This window comes from Dunckerocampus dactyliophorus, chromosome 14 (assembly GCF_027744805.1).
Source record: "Dunckerocampus dactyliophorus isolate RoL2022-P2 chromosome 14, RoL_Ddac_1.1, whole genome shotgun sequence".
NCBI lineage: Eukaryota > Metazoa > Chordata > Actinopteri > Syngnathiformes > Syngnathidae > Dunckerocampus > Dunckerocampus dactyliophorus.
Genome location: NC_072832.1, coordinates 2,863,583 through 2,882,422, shown reverse-complemented (window position 1 = coordinate 2,882,422; position 18,840 = coordinate 2,863,583). Strand labels below are relative to the sequence as shown.

Below are 18,840 nucleotides of genomic sequence, written 5' to 3'. Positions count from 1 at the left end.
TGTAAATGGATAGACATCCACCCGTTGGCCTATGGTAAAATGATGAAATGATGAAAATGCAAGCTTAGACTTTAAAATTGGTTAAAGTTTTCTACGGCATGGCTTTAATTATACGTTAGTCGGTGTGTCGAGATTTTGTGTTTGAAAGTCCATCCATCCATTTTCTATGCCGCTTCTCCTCATTAGGGTCGCGGGGGTATGCTGGAGCCTATCTCAAAGTCTTGAGAGAAAAAAAAAAACGTTTCTGCTTACGGCATCTGGACCTAAAACTAAATGCGGTGTCATCGTATCTTACAACCTTGCAGGGATAAAAATAATTGTCTCGTGCGTGCTATACTATTCTACTCCCTGGTCATGACTCAGCCGTGACATTCATTTCAAACACATGATCTCCCGACCCACAAGTCCCGTCCCCACCGTTCCCATTAGGGGTGGCCTACATTTCATTGGACTCCTGCATCCACTGGAGGATATGTTAATCTGGGACCAGCGCACCACAATGAATGATGAATGTTGATGCTTTGCTGCAAATGGAAGAGCAATGAGTGGATTAAATTACATAGTTTAGTCTTTAATATTTCATCTTTGTACTATTTTTACTATGTTTTCCTAATATTTCATTTTTATTCTAGTAAAAATTACTGCTCTTTATTTCCATTTTTTGCTATTGTTGTTTTTTTTCATTTTCTTGTTTAATTGCTTTTTAGAATGTGCTGAGGGCTGATAAAAAAACAGCCACAGGCCATTAATGGCCCTCGGGCTTAATCACTGGCAACAATTTGGCACCAGTATCGGATATGTAAACCCAATACCCAACCCTCGTTCTGAGGCAGTAAAAGTTTTCTAAAACTAGTAAGTAAGACCAGGTGAACTCGGTGGACACCAAGTCATTTAAGAAAAAAACCCAGAGGCTTCTAAATTGGATACTAAGAGTTGCAGCAGAACTCAAAAGGAGTGCATCAGCAGGGGATGTGAGTTGGCCATGCCTCCCTCTGACCCGCCTGCCGAACCACATACAGGCGCGCTTGTTGACATCTGACACTCGCCAGCAGATTCAGATAGATTGAACATCCGGGGAGGGATTATTTGTTGTGTTCTTCTTCTGAAAAAGCAGGCGGCCGACACTTGAGAACACGTGATGGATGAGGTGGCTGCGCCCGCTGTGACGAACAGATTTGAGAAGGAGAGTCGTTATATGATTTATGGTAACGGCACTTCACGTAGTTGAAACCCTGATGGCGCCCTATGTGGCCGTTATGTGCTTTGTGAATGGACAGACAGATGTTTGCATTTTGCATATATGTGAATGGACAGGTATGCTTTTGCGTTATGTACAGTAAGTGAATGGAAAGACATGTTTGATGCATTATTTATGTGAATGTATAGACCACTAGCTACATTTTGTGTTACGTTAATGCACAGACAGATGTTCACTGCATGTGTGTATGATTGGACCGACAGACATTACCTGTATGTGATTGGACAAATGGATGTTTACAGCGTGGGTGTGTGACTCTACAGACATGTTTACATTCTGTGCTATGTTAATGGATAGATACTGTATTTACAGGTGGGAATATGAATGGACAGACAGACTTTTATGGTATCCTTGTATGTGAAGGAGCACAAAGTCTAGATCAGAAGTGGCCAAACTTTTTGACTTGCGGGCCACAACAAAATTAGGCCGAGGGGGCCGTCCATATACTGTATGGGTGCTCATCAAAGAGAATGACATACTTACTCACGACGCAACGAAACAAAAACATACCCACAGCAAGTTAACGCATCACATAAATCAGCTGCTACTACTATTTGGGTGATGAAGAACAGCTAAGTGGTAATTTAAACTGTTATTTACAAGTGCTGGGTAATCCAGTACCTGACTATTTACTGTGCGACTCGAGCCTGCCACAACAGCACTGGGTTTAAAAAAAAGGAATTTGGAAACGCCTGGTGGTCCTGATTAAGACGCTTGGCGGGACTGATGTGGCTCGCGGGCCGCAGTTTGCCCACCCCTGGTCTAGAGTGTAGCTATATGTGTAGGCCTGTCACGATGATCAATAAGTCTTAGTCTTTGTCCAAGAAACACAGAGGAGAGTTTCTGACACACATCATTCATTGGGTTTGTATGACATCCCCATCAGCAGTGTAGTACATCCACTGTGAGTCCAGCTCTGGTTGGATTTTTGTGATGAGGAACGTAGTTCCGCTTAGTTGCTGGGTCATTTAAGCAAAGATTTTGGCTTCTCGAAACAATATGCGTTCAAAAAAGTAATACAATTGCATCACAGAAATGCCTCCACGAAAAAATCAGACCCCACAAATCCCTCGGCGTTATATTTGACCCCTACTGTGTCCCTGCGTACTGTCGCCTCTCCATTCTTGTGTATGTGATGAAGATGCTCGCATCTTCTTCCGCTGTGGAACACACACGTAAAACAAGATGGCCGCGGTGCTACGTCGCGGAAGAAGATGCGAGCGTCTTCGTCCCACACACAAGAATGGACATAGGACAGTGCGCAGGGAAGACAAATATCATGCCGAGGTCTGATTTTTTCCAGGAGGCATTTTTGTGAGGCAAATGTATTACTGTTTTGAACGCATATTGTTTTGAGAAGCCAAACTCCTTACTTGTGAAACCCCAGCGACTACCTGGAACTTTGTTCGTCATCACCGAAATCCGACCAGAACTGGACTTAGGGGACCAAGCGGGGGGGTAAGTCGCTGTTGGTGGACTACACCGCTGATGGGGATGTCATACAACTTCATGTCAGAAAATCTGAACTATCCCTTCCAAGAAAAAATGGTCTCTAAATAATATTGACAATAACATCGTTTATTGGCAATAATTTGTAGGACAGCAAAATTTGTTATCGTGACCGGCCAGAAGAAGTGTTAATATTGTGTGTACATGAATGGAGAGGCCGATATCTATGTGACTCAAGAGACAAATGTTAACATTGTGTATGTGAATGGATAAACATATGTTTACAGCGTGGGTATATGAATGGACCGACAAACAAAAATCTGATTTCAACAAACCATACTGAGTCACATGTCAAATGAAAGGTTCTGACGAGAGCGTTCTTGTTCCTTTACCAAGTTGTCAATATGCCTTAATATGATGATTTTATATCCCAAAAAACCTCCACCAATCTATACTATCGTTATTCTGTCAATATGACCTCATATGGCAGAAAAGCAATCTTTATTTTTCTGAAGAAAGCACGACCGCACATTCTGAAAATACTCAGCAATCACTACCAAAAATGATATTCAGCACAAGGGCTCCATCAGCCCTAGTACGGGATTTACTGCCGGTGTACTGAACGTATAGTCTGATCTTCATATAGTTGAAAAAGACTCTTCGCTATCTTTCCAACCATGTGTTCCACACTTCTGAGAATGACTCCCTCACGTAATGAAAACGCTGATGAGAAATGGTGCTCCAGGCATTATGAGAGCGAGTGAGGGCAGCCCCCTGATCGGAGGGTCTTGATTGGCATTATAGCGAGCATTTTCGCTCGAGGGAGCACCTAATAGCTTCAAAGTAATTGGATAAAAAGACAACGGTGAAAGGTTTTGTGACTGGAAGCAGATGAGCTTAGATACTGTTTAAGGAGAGTGGACAAACTTGCCTTGTAACTCAGAAGACGTTGCCCAAATCCACTTTATACTCTTTAAGTAGAGACACTAAACAGTTTGGTAGTTTTACAGCAACTTGGATCCAAATATACACAGTGGAGCTATTTGGTTTGCAAAGCAACGTGTACTTTACTACCATGCAGAAGTGGAGGAGTGGCTTATTCTTACAGCTCCAGTCAACTGGAAGTCAGTGCAGGAATGAAACAAATAACTGAATTACTTACACATCATTCCGCCTTGTTGGAGGTATCCTCACTCCAATTAGGTCGTCTTACAGACAGTGGACTGTTAAGTACAAAGGCAGTTACGATGCAATACTCCCTGGACCATGCTACTACTCCATGTTCTGCAGCCGGCCATGAAACGACGCCACATTTCTCGCTTTTCCCCGTTGTGGCTCATTGTTCTCAAATAGTTTGCAAGCAAAGATTCCTATAACTGCTTTTTAATGCCCCTACATAAGCACGTTTCACTCTGCAATTGCGGTTTCCGCAAGCTCCTTGATGTCCAATTAATTAAAAAAGGCTGGCCGCCATTACTGCTAAGTTATTTATTTATTTCTTGATGAAAGATTAATGGCTGAGGACTGAGTGGCACAAAGAGGATCGCTTAGCCTTTTTCTGTCAGCCGAGCGTGATTTGATTAATGCCTGCGCTCATCGTGCTGTCATTGGCACAAAGTCGCAGCGCCACGTTGGCATTTTTTCCGAATTTCATTTCCTTTGCCTTTTCGAGCTGTTCAACACCTGCATAGATGCTGTTATACAAGAGTGTTTGTGTCCAAATAATGTACTGTCACTTTAATTTGCCTCTGGATCTAAAGAATATACATTTTCTTATTGGCATATTGCGTGAAAAGTTGCACAGATCAAGGAAAATACACTAATGTGTTGTACTCTAAGACAGGGGTTCTGAACCTTTTTCCACCTCGGGGCCCAACTTTTACAGAGGAGTCCGGGGCCCATTCAGATATTAACACTGAATTGGTAATTGTGCTCTTGATTTGATTTGTATTCCAATAACTATGTCTAACCTACTTACAGTTTAACGAGCCTAAACCTTGTCAAAAGACAGAAAACCATGTGCTCATCACAAATATATTCATCACTGGAACATAAACCAGCACATACAGTACACTGTACGTACAACAACATGCCAAACAGGCTATCAGTTCTTGGAACTGACCAAGCTTCTAAAAGAACAAAGCACAAGTCAGGCTGATTAATGCAAAAATAAAACTGTATTTTCCGGAGTATAAGTCGCACCAGTCAAGAATGCACAATGAAGAAGAAAAACACATATATAAGTCGCATTTTTGGGGCGAAATTTATTTTATAAAATCAGAGACCAAGAACAGACATTTCATCTTGAAAGGCAAGTTATAGTAATAACAATAAAATGGAGAACAGGCTAACGTAACGTGATATGTTAATAACAGTTAGTCGGATAACTATAGCCTAAAAAACATAACCTAACTATTTTACTTGCAGTTTGTAATCTGCAGAATATGATTTTTTTTTTGGGTCATTTGTGTTCCATCTTTCTCAATTGTCTTTATAAGTTGATGTTTGCATTGTAAATTTTCAGTGGTACAGGAGTGATCGGAGTAGCAGATACCAGCACACAAGCTTAGAGCGCCCTTTCGTGGCTGACAGTGTGAAAAATAAATTATATGTCACTCCGCGGAAAAAAAACGGATTAAAAAGTCTTATTCGGCCACCCGGTTTTGATCTGATAAATCTTAAGTAAGTTTGATCAAGTTTTGAATTACTTCAGCTTCTGTTTAGACTGCTTGAACTGCAGCAGCTGTTGAACTTCAATAACAAAAGTGTCGCAACGAGTGACCCTGGGAACATCAAGTGGATCGCAAGGTTTATCGTGTGTGTTTCTGTGTAAATGTCCCGTGTTACAAGGTGGACACCTGCGGCTAATAGACAAGTCTATTAGCCTATATATGTACAAAATTTGTTTTCGCTTTCAATTTGGTGGGTGCGGCTTATATTCATGTGCATTCAATAGTCCGGAATGTACTATACGGTGTTCCCTCGTTTATCGCGGGGGATAGGTTCCCAAAATAGGCTGTAATAAGAGAAACCTGCGAAGTAGCCAACTTTATTTTTTACAATTATTGTATATCACCAGACACTTTATACACTTTTCTCAGACATTTACAAACATTTTCTCATATTCCTCTTGTTTAAACGCTCTCAAAGTTCACATTTTGTTTGAATTTTAATTATCAACCTACCAGGTTTGACACAAGAAAGATGAAGTGACTCACACATATTTTACTCCTCTGGCCGTGCCTCTCCGCTCTGGCGCCATTCCGCTGAAATGTTTTCGTATCGTTGTTAAAACATAATGCTCTTGCCGTCGTATTTTCCTCCTCCTCCTCGTCTTCCATGTCCTACAGCCGCAAAGTCTACCTTCCTTCAGCATGTCTAGGAGTCCAACTTTTTGTGTGATGACTGGTTTCCTCTGCCTTTTGGGTGCGGAACGTTTTGTCGACTTTGTGGGTTTTGTCGGGGAGAAAACTTGCAACCATACAGCGTTCAGAGTCACACGGTTAGCTCCTTCTTTTTCTTCTATTGTTTATTGACGGTTAGCAAGCACTTCACACGGTTAGCCAGTTTGCTAGCGATGGCCACAACAGGAGACGACACGAAAGAGATTGATTGACAATGGTCTATAGCCAATCGGGACACAGAAGACAATGGCCGATGCAGACAGAAGAGAGAGAAGACAGAGAGAAACCCCCGCAAACTACAACACTCAACTTCCCACAATGCAATTTTTCTTAAAAGGCAAGACTTGGCCTGTAAAAGCGTTCATACGCTGTAAAAAAAAAAAAAAAACACAAAAAAACACAAAAATTGCACCAAAAGGTGAACCGCAATGGAGCGAGGGAACACTGTATATACATACAATGACCTATTATTATCACATCATATGCTATTTTTTAAGATCATTTTTAAAACATAAGGTTTTTACTGATCCAAAGCTGAGCCAACTTTGCTTCTTTTCAGCAGTATGGGAGGTGGCATGCTTGGATGCAAGGTGATGTTTTCCCTGTGTTAAAATGCAAGGAGCGTGTCACCGTGGTGACAAAAGAACAAGACAGCGACGGTGTTGGAGGGTAGAAAGAAAAGGTTTGTGGCCGCATCACATATTCTTTCTGTAAAATGTGAATATAAGTGAGCGTGTGATGCATGCTGCCAAAAATAACACACTGATGTTATTTCTGCAGAAAAACTTATGTGAGTTGGGGTGTAACGTACGTCGTTGCCATGATGACATAAAAACTCTCTAACAAGACACCCGCCATTGTTTAGCAAGGATCCATTAGATTACTTTCTCCTGTTTTCCTCGGGCGCGATGCCACACCGCCTCGCCTTTGCTGGGTCAGCGCCCGACACAGAGGTCAGCTGGGATGGTGACAGAACGTTCGAAGCGGGCATCACTGCCGGTTATTAGCTTGGACGTCAGGGTTTGGCTCCGTGAACCGTGAGGCATAATTTATCTGATGAATGTGTCACGACAACTCATGAATATTCATGACTTTCCACCTGAGTGGAATATTGTCTTTTTATGTCACAGTAAATTCATTTTTGTTTTTCAGTTGGGCCAAGGTGAAGATTTTCCAAAACAAAGGCAAAATTATGTTCTATTCTCATCACTCTTGATTCAGTCTCAACTAGTTTGCCATCTAAAGAGGAAACATGAAGGTCATACATCCATGCACTGATGCAATATCGCCAGGGAGCAGTACCCTGACCGGCAGGGAAACAGGAGTGCAGAATATTCACAAAGATTATCCCATCCCTCCAACGTTACTTATTATTTGATGAATTATTTATTTTCTCCATTGATTATTTCCCATTGTTGTTATTGTGCCTTTTCCATTAATGGCTTTCTTCAGGCTTCTAATTGGCTGAAATGACCTTTGAGAAGTTTATGATTGTGTTGAGAACCACTGATCTACATGATGGAATCCCCATTTTTGTCGTTATATGTTTTGCATTAATGACTTTCTTCAGCTTCTCATTGACTGAAACGGCTTTTCATGGGTTATAGAGCCACATGTTGCTTTAGCATGCATTTGATTGCCTATAAACCCACTTTCCTGCAGGAAATGTGGTCTAATGTGGTCTAATAGCATTGGTGCGGACTCGAAGACTCGAGGCGTGTTGTTCTTGAAGATACCCACATAGCCTCTGAGTGATGGTGATGTGATGAGACATCAAGGAAGGATGAGGGCGCTATGGGAAGGAGGAAAAAAATAATCCCGATGAAGGCACAGACAACAGTGCTGATGACTCCATTCCGTGCAGCAAAGATGCATACAAGAGGCAGAGTTCAAAATGCCTCATTAGGGAAGCAGAGAGGGAGCATGGATTCAGGGCCCATGTGCGCAGGGGTGCCGTCAAGGCGCCGCTCCTTAAGTTGCGACCCAGCAGTAACCCCACGCTGTCATTGTCAGATTGTACATGAACTCAACGCCTCTTCGCAGAATTCCCCGGGAGCCGCCTCAACGTTGACCACTACGACTTGACGTCTCATGAATATTGATGGTGCATCGCCGCCGCTGACACCTCCTCACCCACCCCCACAGGAAATAGCCGAGCGTCACGAATAATATTAGCAATATTACAATATTGCAATTGCACCAGCAGATCTTCCCTATCTACTGACTGTGTGGCCAACAGGCTGACCACTCGGCCACCGTCCAACAATGACCACATTTATTCTATTCATTGACTGCTCTGCTTTGCTTTTTTTGTTTTCTTTGTATTTATTTTTCTTTATTCTGGATGCATTAGGGTGCTTTCACACTACCTGTAAAAGGCATCATTTTTTTCCACCTTTTTTCCTGCATTAATGTTGTGTATGAACCGCACCGACAAGGAATGGGTGAATGTAGTCGACCTGGCAATTTTCCACCTCCAGAGGTAGTGTCAGTGCTACTGCAGCGAAGGTGGGACACCACCTGTGTCAAAGGGCATTCTTCGGACTGGACTCCTGCCGCCTTGTTGTGTTGAAAGTATTTTTTTTGCTGAAATGTATTTTATACATCATCACGCACACACAGTGCAAAGCAATAGCTCTGATATTCTGTGTGAAAGGCGAAAATTGCTAAATGCTGGCTCTTCTGTGTGAAAGAGAAGGATAAAGTAACCTGGCAGCCTCCCAAACGAAATACCCTACCCCTGCGTCTTGTCCCCCCACAGGAGGTGAGTGACGCTGACATCATGGAGCTGGTCCACAGCTCCCTGGGCCGCATGACCCTCATCCGTCAAGTGTTCCCGCTGTGGAAGGACACCAACGTCCGCTGCATGAGGAACAACCATCGCATCTCCTCGCTACTGTGCGACCCTCAGGAAGGCTACCTGCAGTCCCTGGAGGTAACGCCGCTACCAACACATTCCAGAACCATATGACGTGCCGTCACGCTCACTGATCATATACGGGGCGTGCGTAAAATGGCCATCAATCACGATTAAATCGGCTTGGAGACTTTGTGTTAAACCGAAAGCAAATGGTGCATGACGCAGTGACATTTTAGCAAATGGCGCTGAAGATTGCGCTCAACAAATGACATAAATAATAGTCAGTTAGTGACTGATTGCAAGAAAAAAAATCACTTAATGGAGCCCAAGATTGCACCATTGACTTGAATGATTGTAAAAAATAATACATGGTGAACATGCGGTGCTAAATATGCAATATGTTCCATAAGTCTAAATAGTTTTTGTTATTTTTACTTTTTTGTTTATTATTTTTGTACTTTTTTCAACATGATTGGCGTATAGTATTTGTTGTAAAAAATCGATAGCGTGTCTTTAAAAAAAAATTATTTTACATATGCAAAGCATATTATCTCCTTCCACTGTTATGCTGATGCCAGCCACATCTATGTTCCATTAAACCCCCTCAATGCAAAGCTTGGGTCGGGGTGTCCAAAGTGTGCCCTGGGGGCCATTTATTGGCCCACGGCACATTCTAAAAATATTATTTAACCAAAAAACAAACCCGGCAGTAATTATAATAAAATAATAAAGTCAAAATATTAACAGAAAAAGTTGTAATTTAACGAGAAAAAGTTATAACTTAATGAGAAAAAGTCTGAATATTACGAGGGAAAATAACATCATTTTAGTAGCATAAAGTTGGAATACTAACAAAAAAGCCAAATACAAACATTCAAATTGTGAATGTAGTATTCTACATTGGTCACTAGGTGTCAGTAATTGTTTTGCCGGAACAACAGGCTTTTATTGCAGGTTTAAATGATCTCACAACAAGCACAATGATAATAACAAAATCATCATCATCATCATAATAACACAGGCTACTAACCACAATAAGCTAAACCTCAACTCTGAACCCCTGACATCACTTCCTGTCCTCCACACAGAACACATTTACTGTTTTATTTATGTCTTAGATGGCTTGTTTTCTCTGATTATATCTACTATATCGAGTAATACGAATGTATGACATTACTAGCACCACATTGCTGAGGGAGAGCGGAGGGAGCCACCTGCTGTGGCCTATCAAAGTACACTGTATTCGGACACATGCTCCAAGCAGCCAGTGTGCCACTTTGGAGGTCAAGGAACCCGAGTATAGAGGGGAGGGAGCCACCTAGCGTGACCCAGCAAGGTGCACTGTATTCGGGCACACGCTCCGAGCAGCCGGTGTGATGCCACAAGGTCTCTGGCAAACCTTTTGCACTTTTCAAACGCCGCAACGCTGGCGTTTCAGGTGGCTGACAAGGTTTTTTGTGTCCTTGATCGCGAAATGTCTTCCTCGGAACGTTTATTTTTACAAGTGAGGTCAGGGGAGGTTATGAAAGGAGCACTTGATTTGCACAGCATGGGTAATCTTGCGTCATCGGAGCGCTTTTTACCATTTTCAGTTGTCTGAGTTTTTTTTAACGTTATCAGATTTATTTGTATGACGTCATAATTCCCTCATATTGACACCCCTAATGAACACATGAATATAACACTTCCAAAAGGGAGGAGGAGGGAGCATAAGCTCATTAGGTAATATTGGTTTACATAGACTGATGGATAAATGTAGATAGAGGCTAATAGCTTAGGGCTTAAATAATCATTATGCTAAGATGTTCTATTCAATTAATGTCAGTGAACCTTTTTCATGCATGGGCCATATTTGGTGCCGTAAGTGGGTATTCAACATGGAACCTCACGCCTCACTATTCCCAGTGGGATAAAATGAAACTATCGCTTTAATAATGATGTGTTGTTATTAGTATGGTAAGGTATGGCATGGTTTATTTGTTTCAGACATGCTTGTATAGAGCGTGATGTTCCTTAATGGAACTTGGTAAGCGTGTCTGAAACAAACATCCATACTATACCATACTAACAACAACATAGTAATACAATTGTGGTTCTTTCCATTCCATTGGAAAATGTTAAGCGCGAGGTTCCATGTTGAGCGTACACTTTTTTTTTGTGGCTCCTATATGAGCGACTACCTGTCCCAATGATCCTAGGAGCTAAGACGTCCTGTGCTGTTCACCCAAGACAAACAGGTCCTATGGGAGGGGCCACACAAAGAGTAGCTCAAAAGAACCCAATGATAAGCGACGTCGGGTGCAGGGCGAGATGGGTCGCAGCTGATAGCAGGGACCCTGGCGGTTCCATCCACGGTTGCAGAAGTTAGTTTTGTGTCGGTGGAATGTCACCTCACGCTTCGTAAGATTAGAGTTTCAAAGTTTTTAGGCCAACTTTCTCTGTTTTTTCCAGGCCGCCGTTTTGACATGTTTAGTTCGGGAGGGGGCGGGTTAAGTGTTGGTGATGAGATTCCGCCACAATGGAGCGATCCGCCGGGGAAATACTTCCCCACACAAACGTCCCTTTTCCACGATGACAGCATTTCATTCACAGTTTGTCAATTTCCAGGAGATTCCACGTTTAACAATAGATTATGCTTTTATTGGCCGATGCTGTTAACACAGAAATCATAGCATCCTTCTCTCAGGGAGGGGTTTGACTTGCTTCCACTCTGGTGTTGCCAACTGAGCTGTCAACTGATCACCACCTGGTGGTGAGTTGGCGCCGATGGTTGAAGAGGACGCTGGTCAAAAAAACCAAACTAGTATCACTGTTTTATGATCGAGGCCAGAGATATGGTGAGTTGGAAGGCTGAGTGTTTGATATTCAATGTTGTTGACGTCCACATCCACACTCTGATTGTAGAAAGTTGGCCACCTGTTGCTGTGCTGAAGCAATATCATCTGGTTCTCCTCCTGTGTTGTTAGCTGCATGTAATGTGGAGCCCGGTCACAGTCACGTTGTTCATGCGCGTAAACTGTTGCAAATCATAAATTCTGCACATCATTTGCGATACAATGTGATCCCTTCCATCATTTTCCAGCAAAAGTTTTTTTTTTTTTTACAAATGAATGAAGTATCATTCTTCACTTGCTTAATGTGTTTTGTTAAGTACTATGTGTCATTGTAGGCTACTGTTGATCTCATATTTCACAGGTGTCAAATGTGTTTCCATTGAGGGCCACTTCAGACATTCAAGAGATATTCAAAGATATTCCATTTTTGATAACAAAAATTGAATATTTCATTGCATGATCACATCATATTCAAGTTTAGATCTGCACGCAGAACCGTCTTTTTCCGTCAATGAAAGAACAAATACATTTAGAAGGAAGAAGGTGAAATTCATTATTGACAAGCAATATCTGTGATTATCTGAGATCTGTGGTCGGGAAAAGTGCCAAAATTGTTATTCTCATAAAAGAAAATGAGATAAATAAAATGTTCTCCATAAAATTGTTTAATCGTTTTAAAATCCCATGTAATATTTTAATGAATGCCCTTTCAAGCGCCAGAGAGATTTTGTTATCACTTTGAGAGAATTAATATTTGAATGTGTTTTTTTTGTTTGTTTGTTTTTTTGGCTCAGTAGCATGGGAGTGTTATGAAGACAACTTACTCAATTACTAAATAGCTTTTAGGAAAAACAACATCCTCTCTGAACAGCCACAAATCATCTTCTGGCTGAGCTGCTCGCCTGCAAGGGAGCATTCACACTTGTCATGTTTGGTTCGTTTAACAGGACCTCTGGTGCGTTTGCCCTGCTAGTACGGTTCGTTTGGTCACGTGTGAACACGATCAACCGAATCCATCAATGCATCAAAAAGCGAACCAAGACCACTTGAGAGATGGATTCGGTTTGGTTCGCTTGAGCTCAAATGTGAACACTACACGGACCAAAGACATGAAGCAACGTTATAATGACAGGAAAAAAGCATGCAGAAATGACAAATATCCATCCATTTTCTACCTCTTATTCTTGTTCAGGGCCACGGGAAGCTGCCACCTAAGCCAGCTGACTTTGGGCAAAAGGCGGACTCCACCCTGGACTGTCAATTCTGTAGAGAAAATGCGTTGGAAGGAGTTTCTTTCTGCTCTGTTATCTTTCTCTGTGTGACATACTGTATATTTAGTATACAATAATCCCTCATTTATTGAGGTTAATTGGTTCCAGACCCGACTGTGATAAGTGGGATTCCTTCTTTATAAATGGAATGTTTTTGTATGGGTATGAATGTGAGTGTGAATGGTTGTTTGTCTATACTGTATGTGCCTTGCGATTGGCTGACGACCAGTCCAGGGTGTACCCCGCCTGTCGCCCGAAATCAGCTGGGATAGACTCCAGCATGCGCCCGCAACCCTAATGAGGAGAAGCGGCATAGAAAATGGATGGATCATTAGAGCCATATGGACATGAAATAACAGCCATACAGTCACTGTTACATTCATACCCGATATCGTAGATATAATCAGAGAAAATAAGCCATTTAAGGCAGTTTACCTTGTAGGAGAGCAGAATCGGTCACGGACAGGAAGTGGTTCAGAGTTGAGTTTTAGCTTGTCGTGGGCTATGGCCTCAACAGTAACCGTGTTATTATTATTATTATTAGTGATGCATTTTTTTTCAAACCAATAGTTTTCTGCTTCTCAAGACCGATACTGATACAATAACCTTATCAAAATCTATTATTTTTACAAATTTAGATTTAGCTGTAATTTGTGCACACCTGCAAGTAAGAAACTCAAAGGTGGATTAGACAAACTTGTCCTAACCAAATATGAAATCACTGCTATTAAGCAAAATATAAAAGTAACAAAAATCGAGAACAGTTTTGTTTCTTCAGCAGCTCTGGCGTCTTTGTAGGCTTTCAAAACACTGTCATAGCGATGCTGGTGTTTCAGGTGGCTGTTAGGCTAATGACGTCCCACACGATCGTCGCCATGATTGATTAAAGGGGAGCTCAGGGAAGGTGTGCGGCACGTCGCAGAAAAGGAGCGGTTGCTTTGCTCGTCTTAGCCCTGTAACACACACCACAGTACGGGTAATCTCACCGTATTGGAGAGTTATAGGAGCTATTTTTATCAGATTTATCGGTATGACGTCTCAATTTGTCATATCGACCTCATAATTATCATGCACCCCTAGTTATTATTGTTATTGTCACAACTGTGCCTGTTGTGAGATAGTTTAAACCTGCAATAAAATGCAGCAGAATATAAAAAACAACCTACATATTTGGTCTGGAATCTTTGAGTTACCCAAGGCTGTGCAGTAAAGAACATATGCATATGCATGTGCACATCAAGTAGTATGGTAAAAAACCACGAGTGTGATGCAGTCTAACGTGAGAAAGAACAAGACAGAAAACCCCAAACAATAACAAGCAAGCAGTGGTGTTTGCCATCACCCTGCTCTTGTTCTTTATTCCTTTGCCGCTTTAAGTGTTTTTGTAGGACACGTTTGTTCTTTGGGAGCACGCGACATGTTTTATCTACTGTGGAGAAGAAGCCGACAAGAAGGCCACTTGTTATCAGCTGCGCTCGCTCAGCCATGGCAACAAGAATGTTGAAGATTTTTTTTGTTGTTTTTTTTGTCCTGTACATGTTGCTATCGACACACGTGGGAGTCCCTTGTGTGTTGGAGTCTATTGTGATGGGATGATGGACATCAGCATACAACGTGAATGCAGATATTAGCTGATTATGTATGCAAGTGAACATAGACGAAAGGCCCTTGATAAGGTAATTATGAGGCACAGGAATGCCCATGAATATAAATGACTTGGAACCCAAGGTGTCAAGGGAATAAGTGGCACAGAGGAGTCAAACGTTGCTCTAATAAAAAGATTATTTGTGTGTCGGCGAATGTTTGTTATTGCGCCTCTTAGATGTATCTTAAATCCTGTCAAAGCAAAACGCATTTACAGTGAGCTCTTAATGGATTACGCCTGCTGTAATTAGGCTTAATGTGCACATTTATCCTCCAAGGACCACCTCACATGTTCAGTTATCGCACTGTCAATAAGGGCCGCCACTTAAATACTCATAGTATAGACCAGTGGGTCGCAATTATTTTTTGTTATTCTCAAAAAAGAGAAAAATGTGTAAGTGATTCACGCATTTTCTGTATTCACTGCAAACCCAAAAGCTATCTATGCTTCATCGTGTTTCCCGGCCTTTTTGTTGTGGTTATCATCACTTTGTGTATCGTTCAAGCATGAATAGCATGCGTGCAGGCAATGCATGAAGACACTAATACTGACACCTGGGGGGGACGCACTCCACTGAAGCACTGGTATAGACTAAATAACGTCATCTGTCAATGTCAATGCTCCAATTAATACCTCTATTTAATTCACCACAGAGTCTCCAACAAAAGCAAATAACCTCTGGAGTCTTTAATTAGCACTAGGAAAAGAAACATTGCCATTCACAGCTGTGGCTGTAGGCATCCTCCTGATGGTTTTTTTGTATTATTATTAATGTTGCATCTTGTTTATCGCGGGTAATTTGTTCCAGATCTGATTGTGATAAGTGAATTTCCACAAAGGAGGATTCTTTATTTATAAATGGAATATTTTCATAGTTGGAGCATAGAAAGTCGTGTTTACAACCTTCTAAATACGGATATTAACATTATTAGAGCCTCATCCTCATGTGTGTTGTTGTAAAAGTGTTCGGGTGTTGGGGGAGCTGACTGGGAAGGGGATGGTGGTGGGGGCAGGAATTGATGTTGGGGTTCAAAGTTGTGTTTTAGCTTGACTTCGGCCACGGCCACAACCGTCGCTCGTGGTAGGGGTCATTGTGCCTGCCACATTCAAACCTGAAATAAAAGGCAGTTATTAAACATTACAGTAACATTACTGACACCTAGTGACCAGTGTAGAATACTAGATATCATCGCAATGTCTTTGATTGTCTTCTGAAGGCCTTGTATTTATACATTAGGTCATTTAGCCATATACTGTACATGCTTGAAAATGCTTAATTTAGGCAAATAATTACATAAAATTTGTCAAAGTATGCATATTTTTTTAGTAATAATAGGCCGTATTCAACAGTGAAATTATTCATGAATATATTTTTGAAAAAGTGCGTCGCTAGGGATTACTGTAGCTGCATTTGAAGTATCATGAGTGGTTAGCTTTATCTACATCTTGATGAGTGGTTCTCAGCTGGTGGGTTGGAGACCCAGAAGTGGGTTGTGGAACTGTTTTCAGTGGGTCGGAGGTCTATGCCCGGGCAGAAAAAAACAAAATGTAATGACCTGATATCCATGAACGTGTAATACTAATCATGAATATTTACAGTTGTATTTCAAAGTTTAACGGTTAGATTTTATATATGTTATATGTTTTATAGAAAGATGTACATCATTTTGACTTGCAACTTGCATGCTGAAAAAGTGTGTGCACCCCCGATATACATATATATATATATGTATATGTATATATATATACATATGAACATATATTTTTTCTATATTTATAGCTTATCTTTGGGACTCGGTCATTTTAAAAGTAGCTCGCAGGCTGAAAAAGTGTGAGCATCCCTTATCGAGATGTAGATAAATAACGTCTGTTGCACTGTTAGTGTGACATTCAAGTGTGTTACACCTGCCGGTCTGTTGTTTACAATGAACTCATCGGAGAAATGGATACTGGCTGAGCAGTGTGAGCCTGAGCGCTATTACAACATTGGTTCTATTGTGTTGTGCAATATACAGTACTTGTAAATAAATGACCGTGCGGCCAAAGATAGCTAAATGTTCATTTCCACTCTTTTATGCACTCCAAATGATTATTAAAGTAGAAAATAATAGCTTGTTGTATTGTTTAAGTAAACAGGCTATAATTACAGCATTCATGATATTTGGATTTATTTTTGTGAGAATATGCTTTGCCCATGGAAGTCGTCAAAATGTTGACAATCATGTGATCTGAAGCTGCTCTTTCTGCCAACTCTTCCACCGTTTACAGCATCCAATGTTTGTTGCTTTTTGACGTAATTTAATTACACCAACCAAAAGTGATGCTCCTCAGGTGTTGACGTGACCATGCTCTGTATTTCCTGATTTTTGGACAAGAAAGAAAAAAAACCCACCCTGTTGCTTTGTTGCAAAGTTACGCTTTAATAAGGTGCTTCACAGATAATGAAGTGCATGAAATGAATATTAGGTTTTTCTAAGGAAATAATAGGTGTAATAAAAAGTGCTCTGAGCAGTCTGATTCAATGACGCTGCCTCCTTTGGGTCTTTGTATCAACATCCTGTAATTACAGACATTAGCGTACGTCAGAGGCGCTTGGAAACTTTCACCTGATGCCAAACTAAAGTCAATTAAAGGCAATTTATTGCTCAGTACAAAAACATTTTGCCATGTTTTTCTACCAATTTTACTCAAATTTCACACACTTGCGCTTTTCAGTCCCCGAAATGTGCGTGTCGAATTTGGTGGTGATTCGGCTAAGCATCCTACTGTTACAGTGGCTGTTTTGGAGAGTGCTTTGAGCCGTGTGATAAATTTCAAGTCGGTGCAATTATGGGGTCAAACTTTGGGGTTACATAACCAGGGCCGGGAGCAAGCCAGTGTTTTGCGAGTCTCGAATACGTCTCAAGTCTTTAATCTGAAGTCTCGAGTAAAGACATGCAGGTCCGAGTCACGTCTCCAGTCAAGGCAAGACAGATCGAGTCAAGTCCGAAGTCATAGGCTGCGCTGTTTAGTGTCTCCCAAACAATACTGTATGCCATACAATCAACAATCTGTTACATTTGGCAAATACAAGGAATGCATTTTCAAATGTTTTTTTTTAAATAAAATAAGACAAGACTTAGTCACAGAAAAAGAGCGCTGACATAGCATTCAGGATTTATGTAATCCACACATTTGTTGTTTGTTCTTAAACCTGCTTGGACGTTAATAGATGCATTCAATGAGGCACATTCAAAGGGAGCTCACTGGCGTATATAGAGCAGTTTTTTAAAAACCTTTTTTATTATAGGGAAAAACCCAATATCTACCGATATTACATTTTTATGCCAATATCGGGCCGATATTATCGGACATCCCTAATTGTAATCTCAAGTATTTTTAAATCATCCGACTAAAGTCTGAGTCAGGTCCGGAGTCATTGATGTTGAGTTGCAAGTCTTTGATGATATTGTCAATTCGAGTCCAAAGTCATCAAAATTGTGACTTGAATCCACACCTCGTTAATAACAGTGCCGCTATGTCAGAGGTTGGACTAGAATTTATTCTACTTAGCAAGACATTTAGGACATTTGTGTATTTTTTTCTTTGTGGGACTGGGGAAGGACCTGATTTTTGGTACTAGCGCACAAAAGGCATACTTGGATGAGTTTGGTGTAGAAGAAGTCCATCAATGACCTGACAAATGTACATAAACAGACACACTCCGACATCTTGTAGTAGAAAGCCTTCCCAGAGGAGTGGAAGCTTCTATTTTCCCAATTGGTTATACTGTAATATGAGCATGCTTACTATTGCGCGACCGTAAGTCAATACAAGTTGACTTAGCCGCGTCTCGCCGCTGAGATTCTCCACTTTTCGTGTGCAGAGTGCCTGGAGTGGCAGCTGGTCTTGCTTGCACAGGTGGGGGCGGGGATTCGACCCGTGGGCCACAAAGTGTACTCTCGTACCTCTACAGGAGGCCGCAGACATGATTCCTGACAGGATGCACTGCAGGTGTGGAGACAGTTATTGAGCAGGGGAGCAGAAATAAAGACTTTTCACCATTTCTTTGTATTTATTTCCACTCCTGGCTCTAAGCAGAAGCTGTCATGATTTAACTCCCGTCCTTTATGCACACAG

At 41.3% G+C, this 18,840-nt stretch overlaps 1 protein-coding gene across 7 annotated transcripts in view; it reads left to right on the top strand.

The window, feature by feature from the left end:
- The window catches only part of grid1a (glutamate receptor, ionotropic, delta 1a), a 342,967-nt gene that overhangs the window by 228,110 nt on the left and 96,017 nt on the right, over positions 1-18,840 (top strand). For all 7 annotated transcript variants that reach the window (XR_008573689.1, XR_008573690.1, XR_008573691.1 and 4 more), the window contains exon 6: positions 8,873-9,046. Coding sequence is in view for 2 of the 7 variants with exons in the window: in XM_054799052.1 (XP_054655027.1) it covers positions 8,873-9,046 (174 nt within the window). In the remaining 5 variants the exon portion in view is untranslated. The remainder of the gene's footprint in view (positions 1-8,872; positions 9,047-18,840) is intronic.